This window comes from Diceros bicornis, chromosome 19 (genome assembly GCF_020826845.1).
Source record: "Diceros bicornis minor isolate mBicDic1 chromosome 19, mDicBic1.mat.cur, whole genome shotgun sequence".
NCBI lineage: Eukaryota > Metazoa > Chordata > Mammalia > Perissodactyla > Rhinocerotidae > Diceros > Diceros bicornis.
In genome coordinates, this window is record NC_080758.1 from 46,672,073 (window position 1) to 46,685,590 (window position 13,518).

The following is a 13,518-nucleotide window of genomic DNA, read 5'->3' on the forward strand; positions in this document are numbered from 1 at the left end:
TTCCTCCGTCTTCACAGCGGGTAGCGTAGCATCTTCCAATCTCTCTTTGACTCTGACCTTTCTGCCTCCCTTGTATCAGGACCCTTATGATTACATTGGGCCCACCTAGGTCATCCAAGATAATCTCCTTGTCTCAAAATCCTTAACTTAATGACATCTGCAAAGTCCCTTTTAGTCTCTGTAAAGTAACATTCACAGGTTCTGGGGATTAGACCATGTACATCTTTGGGGGCCACTGTTGTGCCTTTCACAGTCCTTCATGCAGGAGATTGGAGAACTTAATTCCCTCAAAACCTGACAGGCCCAAAGAAAAGGCCTCCCGATAATGTCCCTGGAGATGGTCACCCAATAAAATGCCAGGTCTCTGCCCAATCATCCCATGAAGGGCCCCGGTTAGCCACTGGCTGTTGAGTTTTGCTACCTACCAAGCACTGTTGATTTTAGGAAGCTAGAAATGTGCTCCAGTAATAAAAGGGCATAAACCATGACCAAAGAAGAGAACAAAAAGACCTAGAACTTAAGAAACAGGAGCTGCAAGACAAGAAAGCAAGTGATGCAGCACACAGCGAGGTCAGAGGAGGAGGAGAGAAGTAATGAAGTCGTAGATTATCTCAAATTCTTTGTTGTTTGGAAAATAATACTGACAAACACTTGACAAATCTGACCAAGTATGTGAAAAAATTAGGAAACCAAGCAAATCAAAACAAAGTGCATAAATGAGAACATAGTCATATTACACTTATTTGCTCAGCAACAACGATACTTACATATTCAGAATAATGTGAATACTTGCTGATTTAACCCTGAATTGTGCTGTAATTATATTGAGGGGTGAGAGAGAGGATATGAGGAAGAGGGTTACATCTACCCACCACATCAGTATCCAATAGAGAATTTCAAAAACTGATGAATTAAGAAATACAGCATAAGCACATATTTGGAAATAGAGAGGTAAATACCAAAAGAAATGGGAAAGTTGAAAGTGCTAGCCAATGGGGAGAGGACTTGGGGGGACAGGGGACTCCTAATTTTCTTTATGAGTTTTTAGTGTGAATATTATTTTATTTTTACCAAATGCATGTATTACTTTGATTTAAAAGTACTCCGAGAAGGATCTCAGCATCAATCATCTTCCTCTAACTGAGCTTCTCACACCTTCTTAGATGCCCCTGAAATGAGACTGGAAGCACTCAGTGCTAATGTTCCGGGGGGCTGTGGCTTGGACCTCCCTGGGCTCCAGCTCAGCACCAAACTGCCCAAACAGTCCCAAGATCCAAAAGTTCTTGTAGCACAAAATCACAATGAAAACCCTTTTGGGGACAAAGGTGTTTTGCTTATGGAATTAATATGTATATCATACTACCCGCTCTAACGTCTGCCCAGTGATGCAGTTAAAATAAGGATCCTATATCAAAGGCCATCTGAAACAATTTGTTTTCTGACTTTCATGTGAGAACTTGTTTCAGTCCTTTTATAAATTTTGAATATCTCATTAAGAACATCTTCTTAAAACTAGGCCTGGCTCAGGATGGTTTGTTTCAGGGGAGACAGTCACACCTGTCCTACGAACAGTATAACGTAGAGATGATGCATCACTCCATTAAATTGCAGAAAATGAACCGGATTCCCATTTGGTTCCTCCTCTCCTTGCTCTAGGAAATAGAAAAACTCAGTCAAGAGTCCACTGTGATTGGTACGGATTACTATATCAGCAATATGAGCTTGGCATCCATCTCACTGCCTGAAGAGAGAAGCTCCTTCCGCCCCATCTATAGGGGAGCCTCAGATGCTTTTTGTATTCAGCTGTTTTGTATTGATGAGAAACACGAAGCAAGGCAAGTACTGATCCGCAGGTTGTCTATTATGGTAAGACGTTCTTATAGCATTGATGGCTCAGCGTTTTAATCTTGCAGAGCCGGTGGTTTCCAAACCTGGCTGTACATCCAAATCTCCTGGGGAGTTTTGTAAAAGCACAGATTCCTGGGCCCCATTCCCAGAGATTCCAGTCCATAAAATTTGGGTGAGGCCCATAGAACTAGGCTGCCCAGGGTCTGGCTCACCTACGTAACAGTTGAGGATCTGGAAAGTTATCACTTATGTAACCACATGCTGCTCCCCATTCTCTCGGGTTTACGTTTTGGGGGGACTTTGGATTTAGGTTGCTGTTTGTCTGGAGTCTTTTGGTTGCAAGTAACAGAAAATCCAACCCAAACTGGTTTTGAAAAAATGGAATAATTATCTCATATAAGGAGGATAAGTCCAGTTGTAGGACTGATTTTCAATATGGCTTCATCCAGGACTTAGATAACCCCATCAAGGACCGAGTTTCTCTCTCTGCCTCCCAGCTCTGGTTCCCTGCTGCTGGCCCCATTCTCAGAGGAGTGTCCCCACCTGGGACCAAGAGAGCAGACAGTGGGCTCAGGCTCTGCACCAAAAGCTAATGAGGAGGACAGTCTGGTTTGGGCCCAGCTTTCCAGCCAAAGCCCCACTGGGCCTGATGGGATTGTGTGCTCATTCCTGAGCTGATGGCAGGGCCAGGCTGGCCATAATGATGATTTAGTCTCTTGCTTCATGCTCCCACCTCAATGTGGGGCTGGAGCCTCACCCAAACATAATGTGAGAGGGGGGTTAGTAAGACACCACACAACAATCCAGGGCAGCTGCTGGAAGGAGGAGGCATGGTGGTGCCAGGCAGACAAAGCCCAGGTGCCCACCAGACCACTAAGTCCCCCCACTTCCTGCCCCCCAGAGCACCCATGTGTTCAGTGCTGGCTGCCACCTGTGGTCTGGATATGAGCCCCTGCCCTCAGTGCCTGCATTCCACGTCTCCTTTAGGATGCCCACCTATTCCGCCATTTTGTCCACAGAACAATCTTGAAGAGGAAAAGATTGGTCCATTTTGATAGACTTGAAGGTTCCGGAGTATCTTTTAGATGACCAAGAGCGCTGCTGGACATTTCCTTGTTAGAGGATATTTAAACACATTCCCAGTCTCCCAGCCTCACTGAGAACCATGTTTTTCTTGTACTTTTTTCCTCTTAAGTTTTTGATTACGTTGGAAATCTTGGAGGCTGAAAAGGGAAATCTTTCTATTCTAATTATATTGTAGACATCTAAAAAGCCTGTAAACCCTTCTAGATTTGTTATGTATATTTATTTTCTGCTGTACATTCAGATATGATTGTGCTTAGAATGTGATTTTTGAATTTTCAAACAGAAATTCGATGACCCAATATGGTTTGCCTGTGAATATACATCTGCAGCTGGTCAGAAAATCTTCTGCATATAAAAGAGAAAAAGATGAGGGTAGCTTGTAACATGCACTTGTCTCCCCCCAGCTGTTCTCAAAAGGAAGGGAGAGATCATGTCCACAGCAGGAGTATCTTGCTTTTTGAGTGTGCAGAGGTTATCAATTGCTATAATAGTACCTTAAGTTCTAGAAACATACTTTATTACTGACAATGAAGCTTATGACTTCTACAACTGATTAGTGCTCAGCTAGACACAAATTCTGACTGTATTTGGCTAATCACTGCCCGACTGGGAGAGAGCCATAAATCTCTTAGCTATACACTGATGCTGCATTTGCTTGCAGGTCAGTGACAATGCTTACTGTCTTGTTTTATAGGTCGCTGGACTTGATGAATTTTGTTTTCAGTCTTTTTCCTGTAAGTACATGCTGATTTTGAGTAATATAATTGGTTTTGTAAGCTAGAAAAGTAAAATGCCATATTCAGTGTCCAAAAATTAAAATGCTATGAGTGTTGAGGTTTGAACTGCTCTGTGTTCTGAAAATAAGGTTGAATGACATGTCATGAACTCTTAAAAATAGAAAGTGTTGTTATTTTTGTTAATTTTTCAGTCATGCTGTTTTAATAGTTTTCTTTCAATGCATAATTTCTTTTAGAGATAGCTTTACCAGTGTTTTATTAGAATCAAATTATTAATAAAATGCTGGTAGTACATGAAAATGTCAGAAATCATACTAAAGTGAATTAGACTATTGTATTACTTTATAGCTTGCATTTACTCAAAGAATTCTGAAGCCATTATATTGCTTTTCTGAGGGTAGGAAAGTGGGAGCCTGCGGTTGATTTTCTGGTTGGCGTTGCCTGACACAGTGCCTGATGTGTAGGAGGAGCAAAACCCACTATGTCTCGTTTGGTGAATGGGCCCCCAGCGGATATTCAAGTGCAAACAAGATATCTCAGTCCGAGTGTCCCGGGCCTCTTCCTCCTTTTTTGTTTCATTGTTAAGGTTAAGGGATGGAGATGCTAACCAACCTCTTATCACTTTATTAGAGGGAAGAAAGTGGGCAAGGAAGAAATTGAGGGACAAAATGGATTTTTATAAAGACTTTTGTCATGGCTAGCCTATCAGTTAAGTCAAATCAACTACTGTACTTCTTCAGTTGGCTAATTACAAGCAAAATATCTGTTGTTTTATTTTTCCTTGGTACTCTTTATACTGAGGCAAAAAACAAATATGGTTTAATTATGTTGCCTGAGAGCTATGTGATCATAGATTGTACTTCCACATTTTGTTAATGTAATGAAGGCTTGCAATAATGTTCTCCATCGTAATTTTTTTGAATTAATTTTACGGCATTTCAAAGCTTGTAAGGCAATGTAGATTACCCTGAGGTAGAATTTACAAAGCTGGTTTCCCTCAGAGATGCCCCAAAGTAATCTCACTAAGTTTAATTCATTCCTGTTTTAAGTCCATGTAAAGGCAGATCTTCAGCATTAAAAAGCAATGCTGGCTTTAGAAAGGTAAAAGACGTATTTACTTTTTAATTCTATTTTATATGAGGAGACAGGAAAAAAAATACCTTCATTACTTCATTCTTAATCCTTCAAATCCAAGTCGAAGTAACTCATTATAGTCTCCTCCTCCCAGAGGAAGCCCACCGAGACTAGGCACCCAATCCTTATTTTCAGCTTGAGTATTTCAACAACTTGACTCTAAAGTTCCCTGAAAGGAGCTGTGTTATTTTGCTAGAAAGAAGGAAGATAAGGTCAAACAATGATTCACTGCTTTGGGTTGCACAAATGTCCCCAGGGTTTTGGATTAGCACAAGTAATGCCTTCACAGGGTTCAGGAGGAGGCGAGATCCCAAAGGGACAAATTAGCTCTGGGAAGATCAGGCTGTTTCTGCAGGCACCTGGCAGAGGGTCAAGTGGGATGTGTGCAGCACGGACGGTCTAGGGCAGTGCTGTCGATACGTGTTGAATGCGAGCTGCCTAAGTATTCCAAATGTTCCAGCAGCCACATTAAAAAAAATAAAAGGGAATAGGTGAAATCAATTTTAAAAAATATATTTTATTTAACTCAGTATGTCCCCAAATTTAATCATTTCAACATGTAATTAGTATGAAAAATTATTAATGGGATATTTTATATTCTTTTTCTCAGTTTTTGAAATCCATTGTATTTTACACTTACAGCACCTCTCAATGCAGGCACTAAATTTTCATCAGAAATACTTGATCTGCATTTAGATTTCATAAAATTTACAGTTGAATAAGTAGATTTGTATACCCAAGTTGTTCCAAACATACATAAAACTTTTCCAATAACTGAACTATCAGTCTTTAAATTTCAATTAATTAAAATGAAATAAAATTAAAAATTCGGTTCCCCAGTCTCACTAGCCATGTTCCAAATGCTCAGTGGCTAGATGTGGCTACAGGCTACCATATTGGACAGTGCAGATCTAGAGGTAAGTGGCAACCATCAGGACATGCGGATCCCCCTGTGTCTGCTAACTAAACCCACTGCCCCGGTTAAACATGTCCTTAGATCTGTTCACCCAGATGGGATCATGTCATGATAAAACACACAGACATCTGTTCATGTGTAGTCACAGTATTTTAGAGCAGAAAAGCCCTGGAGCACCACCCTCTCATTTCACAGAGGAAGGGACCGTGGCTGGCGCAATATCACTTAGTAAGCCCACAACCTTTGCTATGACACCATGCTGCCTCATTTACTCCTGGATGCAAGTGAATTTGCAGATGCAAATGTCCTTAATTTAAAAATCTACTTCCCCTAAAGACCTATGCTGAGTGGGTCCCATTGTTCACAATACTCATTTATTCAGGTTTTAGTCAGACTCACAGATATTTTCTCCTTTTTCTTGCAGTTGCTTATCCCCCTGAATTTTGTATGATTACTTTCCAAATCCTAGGAAAGTTTAACTTGAATCCCCTCTCCTTTACACATTCTACTCCTGTTTTCTTTAGCGTTTTACAGCAGGAATTTGTTTAGTGATAAGTGATTTCTGCTTCTCTTTCCACGTGTCCTGGTCTCCAATCACGTTAGGACAAGAATTTCTGCATCATTTCTCTGCCGCATCTCACCCCTGAGTTTGTCCTCATCCAGAACTTCGTGAAGCTGGTCCCCTTCAACAACTGCACCCTGGAGCAGGACCTCTACGTCTTCCACCGAGCTGGGTTGCTCAAGTAAGTAGACACACATTTGCCCAAAAGACAATCCAGGAAGTTAAAAAAGAGAAGGGAGCAAGGAACTCCCTTCTATTTTAATTTAATGATTTACTTAAAAAATTATCTTATTGGTGGAGGGCTTGATCAAGTGATTTTCACCAATATTTTTAGGGAAAGAGTCATATTGGGAAGTTACTTGTCCAGTCAGAGATTAAAACATAATATAACCCCACCATAATCAAAACAATTCCATGTTGACAGATTCTATGGAGGGAACAAAGTAACATAAGAAAGAGTCCTACCACAGACCCTAATATAGTAAGAATTTAGTGTATGTATGTGTATAAACATACATATATGACAAAATTTGTGTCACAATAGTGGGAAAAGGAAAGATTCTTCTGTAAATGGTGGGACAAAATAAAGATAGAAACGTTCTTCATTTTCTACAGTAAAATAGATTTCCAGGTGATTGAAAAGTTAAATGTAAATACTGAAAACATAAAAAATTAGAAAATATGTCTACAGTGCTAGGTTCTGTGCCAGATTCTGAGAATAAAATGGTGAACAACATACAGATGTGTTCCCTGTCCTTTCAAAGCTTATAAACACTGACATAAATGTAAACCTGCAACTGTGATGGACATACCAGCAATGGGTATGTGGTACTATGAATATGTATCATTGGGAGATTCAGCCTAGTCAGAGGAAGCTTTCCTGAGGAAGAATGTCAAGTACTAGACAAGGAGTGTGGAAGATTGATCTTTATCACGTCTCAGGATGGAGAAGATCTTTTTAGAACATGGAAGAAAAAAATTAAGATCTTTTTTAACTATGCAAAGTTTTTGAACCATCCTAATTTAATTAAAATGCAGCTGACTACTGGAAGGATATTTTTAACAAATATGGCAGACACAAGTTTGGTATATTTAATATATAGAGAGTTTTAATAAATACATAAGAAGACCACTTAATACCCAAATAGACAAACTAGCCCCCACCTCCAAAAAAATGGCCAGACTGTTTGCATATGAAGAAAAACAAAAAATCAATGGATATTTAAAAATCTTCAGACTTATTGCTAATCAGGGAAAAGAAAGCAAAGCAAGGATGAGACATCATTTTTGGTCAATAGGCAAGAATTAAAATATAGAAACATTCTGTTCTAAGGAGACAAATGTAGCACTGGTCAGAATGTAAATTGACATGAAATTTCAAAGGACAATTTGGCCAGAACGCTGAAGTAGTTTATATCTTTTAACCCTTTAATTCCACTCCTAGAAATATATTCTGAGAAACTTGTTGCACAGCTGCAAACAAAAGTTTATGTATGAGGATTAAAGAACATTGGAAATACCCTAAGTGTCCAACAGTAAGAGAATGTTTAAGTACTTTATGGTACCTATATGAAGGAATCTATAACCATGTTAACAATTCATTTGAAGAATACTTAATGATTGGAAAATACTCAGAAATATAATGTTAGGCTAAAAACATATCAGTATATAAAACAGCATTTAAATATGACTAAATTTCTAAAGAAAGTAAGAAACATGACTAAAATAGACTAGAAGGAGACACGTAGATGCACTGGATGCTGTGGTGCGCCGCCCAGACCCTTCTCATTCAGGACTCAAGAACTCGTTTCCCAACTATGGGATGTGCAAGTGCCAGCAGCTCGAAGCTGGGTCCCCCACAATGTAGATTGCCCGGGACTGAAGAGAAGGGCTTTGCCTGAGGTCTGCCCCTCCCAAGGGCAGCCTACCTCTAATGACTAGTCTGTGTGGAGAGGGGGAGGAGAGGCAGTATAAAGGGCCAGCAGCTCTCTGTTTCAAGGAGGGGCAACTCTGAAGGGTCTTCCCAGGGCCAGAACTCCCCCTGGAATCAGATAGGCATTTGTTGTGACCCCATTGCTTGCAGCCCAACTTCTCCCTCTGCCTCATCCTGCTCTGTCACTCTCCACAGATGTGGAGGGTCCCAGGAGCTCACCCTAATAAACCTCCAGTGTGCAGATCTCTGTGTGAGGCTGCCTCCCAGGGAAGCTGGCCTGCAACATTGGAGATGGTCAATGGTTGCCTCTGGGTGGCAGTAGGAGCATCGTGGATGATCTTTAATTTCCTTCCTTGCATTGCCTAAATTTTGGAATTTTTCTATACCAGGCTTGAATATTTACTGGGATTCTTTTGCTGGCAAGTGGTAGAAACCTGTCAAATTGGCTTAAGTAACTGGAGAATTTATTAGTGCATAGAGCAAAGTGAGGAATCCAAGGGCGATGCTGGTTTCATTTGTAGCTTAATCGGAAAGCCAGCCCTGTTTGGTCTGTCTCTTCCACGTCAACCCCATCTCGGACCGGTGCTTCCTCAGTGGCTGCAGGATGGGTGGAATAGCTTTAGACCTTTTGTCACTCCAAGTCCAGCAGGAAAAGCGTGGTGGGCAGGCTTCTCTTCAGAAGCCCTGACATAAGAATCTATTTGCATCTCATTGGCTCAGATTGGCTCCTGTGCTGACCTCAAACCCATCGCTGGGCCAACGCTACTGGTTGGCATTGCTTAGGTCTGTTCCCAAAGCTTGGGTTGGTGGTGGAGGGGTGCCTTGTCAGACACAAATCTGGGAGCATTGCTGAAGAATTGGGCAATTGAGCTGCTCCCCATAGCTATGTTTCAGGACAGGACCATCTTGATCAATAGAAAGTGAACACTATATCTGTTATAGAAATAATATCAATACCTTGCATTTTCTATAACTTAACTTTTTCAAGCTGTCTTATACATGTAGTCTCATTCTTACAAAATATTAAGAAGCTCATCAAACTGTACATTTAAAATGGGTGCATTTTATTTTATATAAATTGGACCTCAGTAAAGTTGCTACAAAATCTTATGATAAAGGGATTAGTGGACTAGTTTCAGAGAGCTTTCTCTATAGTTGATATTTTAGCCTTTTAAGTAAAACTTTGAGAAACATCCTAAATCATCACTTTATAATTGGGGACTGGTTAAATGAATTTTGACATATTCATTCAGTACATTACTCTGCAGATTTTTAAAAAATAACAACAGATCTATATATCCTCTATGGATTGATGTCTAGGATGGTGAGAAAAGCAAGGAGCTAAACAGTAACAGTAATAGTAATAACAGTAATGATAGCTAACATTTATGAAGGGTTCATAGTGTTCCAAGCACTTTCTTAATCGCTTCCCATATGTCAATATTCACAGTGACCTTATTAGTGAGGTACTGTTGTTATTATCCCTATTTTACAGGCAAGGACACAGACTCGGAGAGGTTAAGCAGCTAGTCCACAGGACGCATGCAGAGAATGGTGGAGCTGGAATTGGAGCTAAGGCAGTTAGCCTCCAGAGCCAACTCATGACCACCTCACATATTGCTTCTCTGTACTCTGTTTTCAGTGCAATCTCATTTAATGTTTTAAAAAGTAGATCTGTGTATCAGTTAGCACTTAGGCTAAGCTGTTGTAACAGAAAGACCCCAAAATGCGATGGTTTGAGCCACACAGAAGTCCCACCTCTATCACACAGCAGTCTAGCCGTGAGCAGGGCCTCTAAGGAGACCAGCAGCTTTTTCCCCACGAGGTTGTCCAGGGACCCAGCTTCCTTCTCTTATCACTCCACCATCCTGTAGAGCAAGGGTATTGACCGAACGTCTGCAGACAGAGTCAGGGCTCTGTGAATTTGGATGCGGGGAAAAACTCTATCTCTATCTTACTAACCTCTAGTTGAAATTGAGTGTGTCCTTCCATTGTGAATGGAGCCACAGGCCTCACAAATGTTAGCGGAAACCATGACTTTGTAACCAGTAGAAATCGTGGATATTTTCATACCATGTTGTGTTTGTTGCAGAAATCTCAAAATGTGTATGCTCATCCTACTTAGAAATTTCAATAGTTATTTTATTCTTGACCAGGACTTGTTATTTAATGCATTAATGAGGAGATACAGATATTACGGTAACATTTTTTAACGTTTTGATGACTGTATTTCGATATAACTTGTTATCTTGTATTTTACACATTTAAAAACAGTAGTCTGAGAAGGGGTCCCTGGCATCAGCAGACTGTCAGAGGGGCCCATGGGACACAAAGCTTTAGAACTGCTGCCAGAGGGGGCTCTTGTCCTCTTCATGGTGGGAGCTGGCCCAGAGCACCACAGCCACATTTCAGCCCACGGGGAAGGGTGGAGAGAGGAATGGAGGGGAAGCACTTTCCCCTTAGGGGGCTTGCATCACTTCTGCTCATATCCTGTAGTCAGGAAGTTGGCTGCATGGCCCTGCCTACCTGCAAGGGACGCTGGGGGATATGTCGCTAGTAGGTTGGGCATGTGCCCAGCAAAAACTCAGTTGATTCAATTATTAAAAGGAAGAAGAGGGAAAAGGATACTGTGGGACCATCATACCTAGTTTTTGTCTTACGTATGTGCAGAAGTTCTAGAAAGGTAGACAGGATTTTATTAATCTTATGTGCCTCTAGGGAGCAGGACCAGGAGGTTGGGGTGTAGATGGCAACTTATTTTTTGCTTTGTGTCTAGTGGTTCTGTTTGATATTTTTAAATTAATAAACTTTACTTTCTAGAGCAGTTTTAAAATTGAGCAGAAAAATACAGAGAGTTCTCACATACTTCTTCCCCACCCCCTCATACAGACTCTCCCACAGTTAACATCCCACACCAGAGTTACACCATTTGTTACAATCAGTGAACCTACACTGACACATCATTATCAGCTAAAGTCCATAGTACATGTTAGGGTTCACTCTTTGTGTTATACATTCTGTGGGTTTTGACAAATGTCTAATGACACGTATCCATCATTATAGTATTATACGGTGTAGTTTTTAAAAATCCCTAAAAATCCTCTGTGCTCCACCTACTCATCCATCTTTTCCCCTTACCTCCTGGGAACCACTGATCTTTTACTGTTGCCATAGTTTTATCTGTTCCAGAAAGTCGTATAGTTGGAATCATACAGCATGTAGCCTTTTCAGCCTTTTCAGATTGGCTTCTTTCACTCTGTAATATGCATTTAAGGTTCCTCCATGTCTTTTCCTGCCTTGATGACTCATTTCTTTTTAGCACTGAATAATATTCCATTGTCTGGATGTACCACAGTTTATTTATCCATTCACCTACTGAAGGACATCTTGGTTTTGGCAGTTATGAATAAAGCTGCCATAAACATTAGTGTGCAGGTTTTTGTGGGGATGTAAATTTTCAACTCATTTCGGTAACTACCAAAGAGTGTGATTTTTGGTTGTATGGTAAGAGTGTGTTTAGTTTTGTAAGAAACTGCCAAACTGTCTTCCAAAGTGGCTGTACCATTTTGCACTCCCACCAGCAATGAGTGAGAGTTCCTGTTGCTTCACGTCCTCACCATGTTGTTAATTAGGTATTGTCAGTGTTTTGAATTTTTGCCATTGTAATAGGTGTGTCGTGGTATCTTGTTGTTTTAATTTACCACTCCTTAATGACATATGATGTTGAGCATCTTTTCATATTTTCATTTGCCATCTGTATATCTGCTTTGATGAAGTGTCTGTTCAGATCTTTTGCTCATTTTTAAGTTGTGTTGTTCATTTCTGTTTTATTTTTTAAAATTATGGGTATGTATTACTTCTATAATAGAAAAGGTAGTTAATTTTATATACACTGAGATGTTAAATTTTATTATTATTCAAGTAGAACTTTTATAAAAATGTACTTTACGCTCTCTGCATTGTTAAGTAGAGTGCATTGGTGACATTTTCTTATGTCTTGGGATGCTCTTTATGAGTAAATACACACTGGAGATGGAGGACAACCAGACGACTCTGGCTCTAGGAGTGGCTCCGGGTCTGGCTGTAGCAGTGGCCTCGTTCTCGGTGCCTTAATTACTTCATTCATATTCTTTTGTCTCACACTCTCTCTTTTTACTATGAACATGTATTACTTTTATTAAAAATTAACTCTAATTTTTTAAAATGATGGGTCTTTCAATACTTGTCTGGGAATTAGTTCTGGTTGCAGCAGGGTCCTGGTTTTTCTTTGTAACAGTTTTCAATGTCGGCTTCATTTTTTAATAACTTACATATAAAGTTGGAGCAAATCATGCACACTTGGGCTCTTTTCTGAGAAATTAAAGACTTGCAACCTGAAGTAGTTTTCGTGCCTTTAGAAAATCACGATCTTTGTCGCTGTCCCCATGTGAGCTCTCATCAGGAAACTTTGCTTGTCCCTCTGCGAGTTTTGTCGCCAACCCCACCGCCACCCACCCCTGGGTCTCAGCTCGTGGGCTCTTGTAGCTGCTCTGGCTGTTACTCTTGTTCCCATGACCCTTTCCGCTGGAGAATGTGTGCCCGGTCGTGTAGGAGAAGACATCCTTCAAAATCTACATGTTTGTCGCCGTCAGGGATGTCCGTTCTGTGGACGTGACAGCGGGCCATTTGTTTTCTAGAGAAAGCTTAGATCTTTCCTCCAATTCTTTACTTTAAATTCTAAGCACAAAGATCTTTTTAGAGAAATCACACATTTAAAGTTAGAAATGGTGGTTTTGCCTGTCAGGATTGCTCAGTTCCTAAAGGGAATATGATGTGGAGAACGGCCTTCTTCCTTCTGCTCTTTTAACGCCCAAACCCCCGCACCCCTTTCAGACAGCAGAATGCAGCCGGGTGAGAGGCAGGAGGCCAGCTGACCCGAAGACATTCCTGCGAAAATGTGAAGGAGGGACAGGCTCACAGCCTTATGTCCCAGAGATAGCTGCATTTGTTAAACAGTGAATTTGGAGGAATTTCCTGTCTCACAAAATGAAGTTCAGAAATGTGAATGTGGGAGTGACCTCAAAAAAGACCAATTGTCACCTTGACCTGGTCCCTGGCACAGTTTTCCCTGAGGTGGCACTGCCTTCACAGGGCCTTCCCTTTCTGCCCTGTCTCCCCCAGGAGAACCTTCTCTAAAGGTTCTGGGATGTTTTCATAGTCGCTCCCCCATACTGGCACCTCAGCCAGGGTGCAGGAGGGGTCCAGGCGCAGCACCGGCATCCCTTATCAGCCAGGGCCCTATGTGCTGGGGCTCTGTGACACG

General features: G+C 41.0%; 1 protein-coding gene across 1 annotated transcript in view; it reads left to right on the top strand.

Moving 5' to 3' along the window:
* The window catches only part of CFAP61 (cilia and flagella associated protein 61), a 286,840-nt gene that overhangs the window by 103,807 nt on the left and 169,515 nt on the right, over window positions 1-13,518 (top strand). Inside the window, exons 10-12 of the mRNA XM_058563317.1 lie at window positions 1,657-1,835; window positions 3,629-3,668; window positions 6,325-6,464. Coding sequence (XP_058419300.1) covers window positions 1,657-1,835; window positions 3,629-3,668; window positions 6,325-6,464 — 359 coding nt within the window. The remainder of the gene's footprint in view (window positions 1-1,656; window positions 1,836-3,628; window positions 3,669-6,324; window positions 6,465-13,518) is intronic.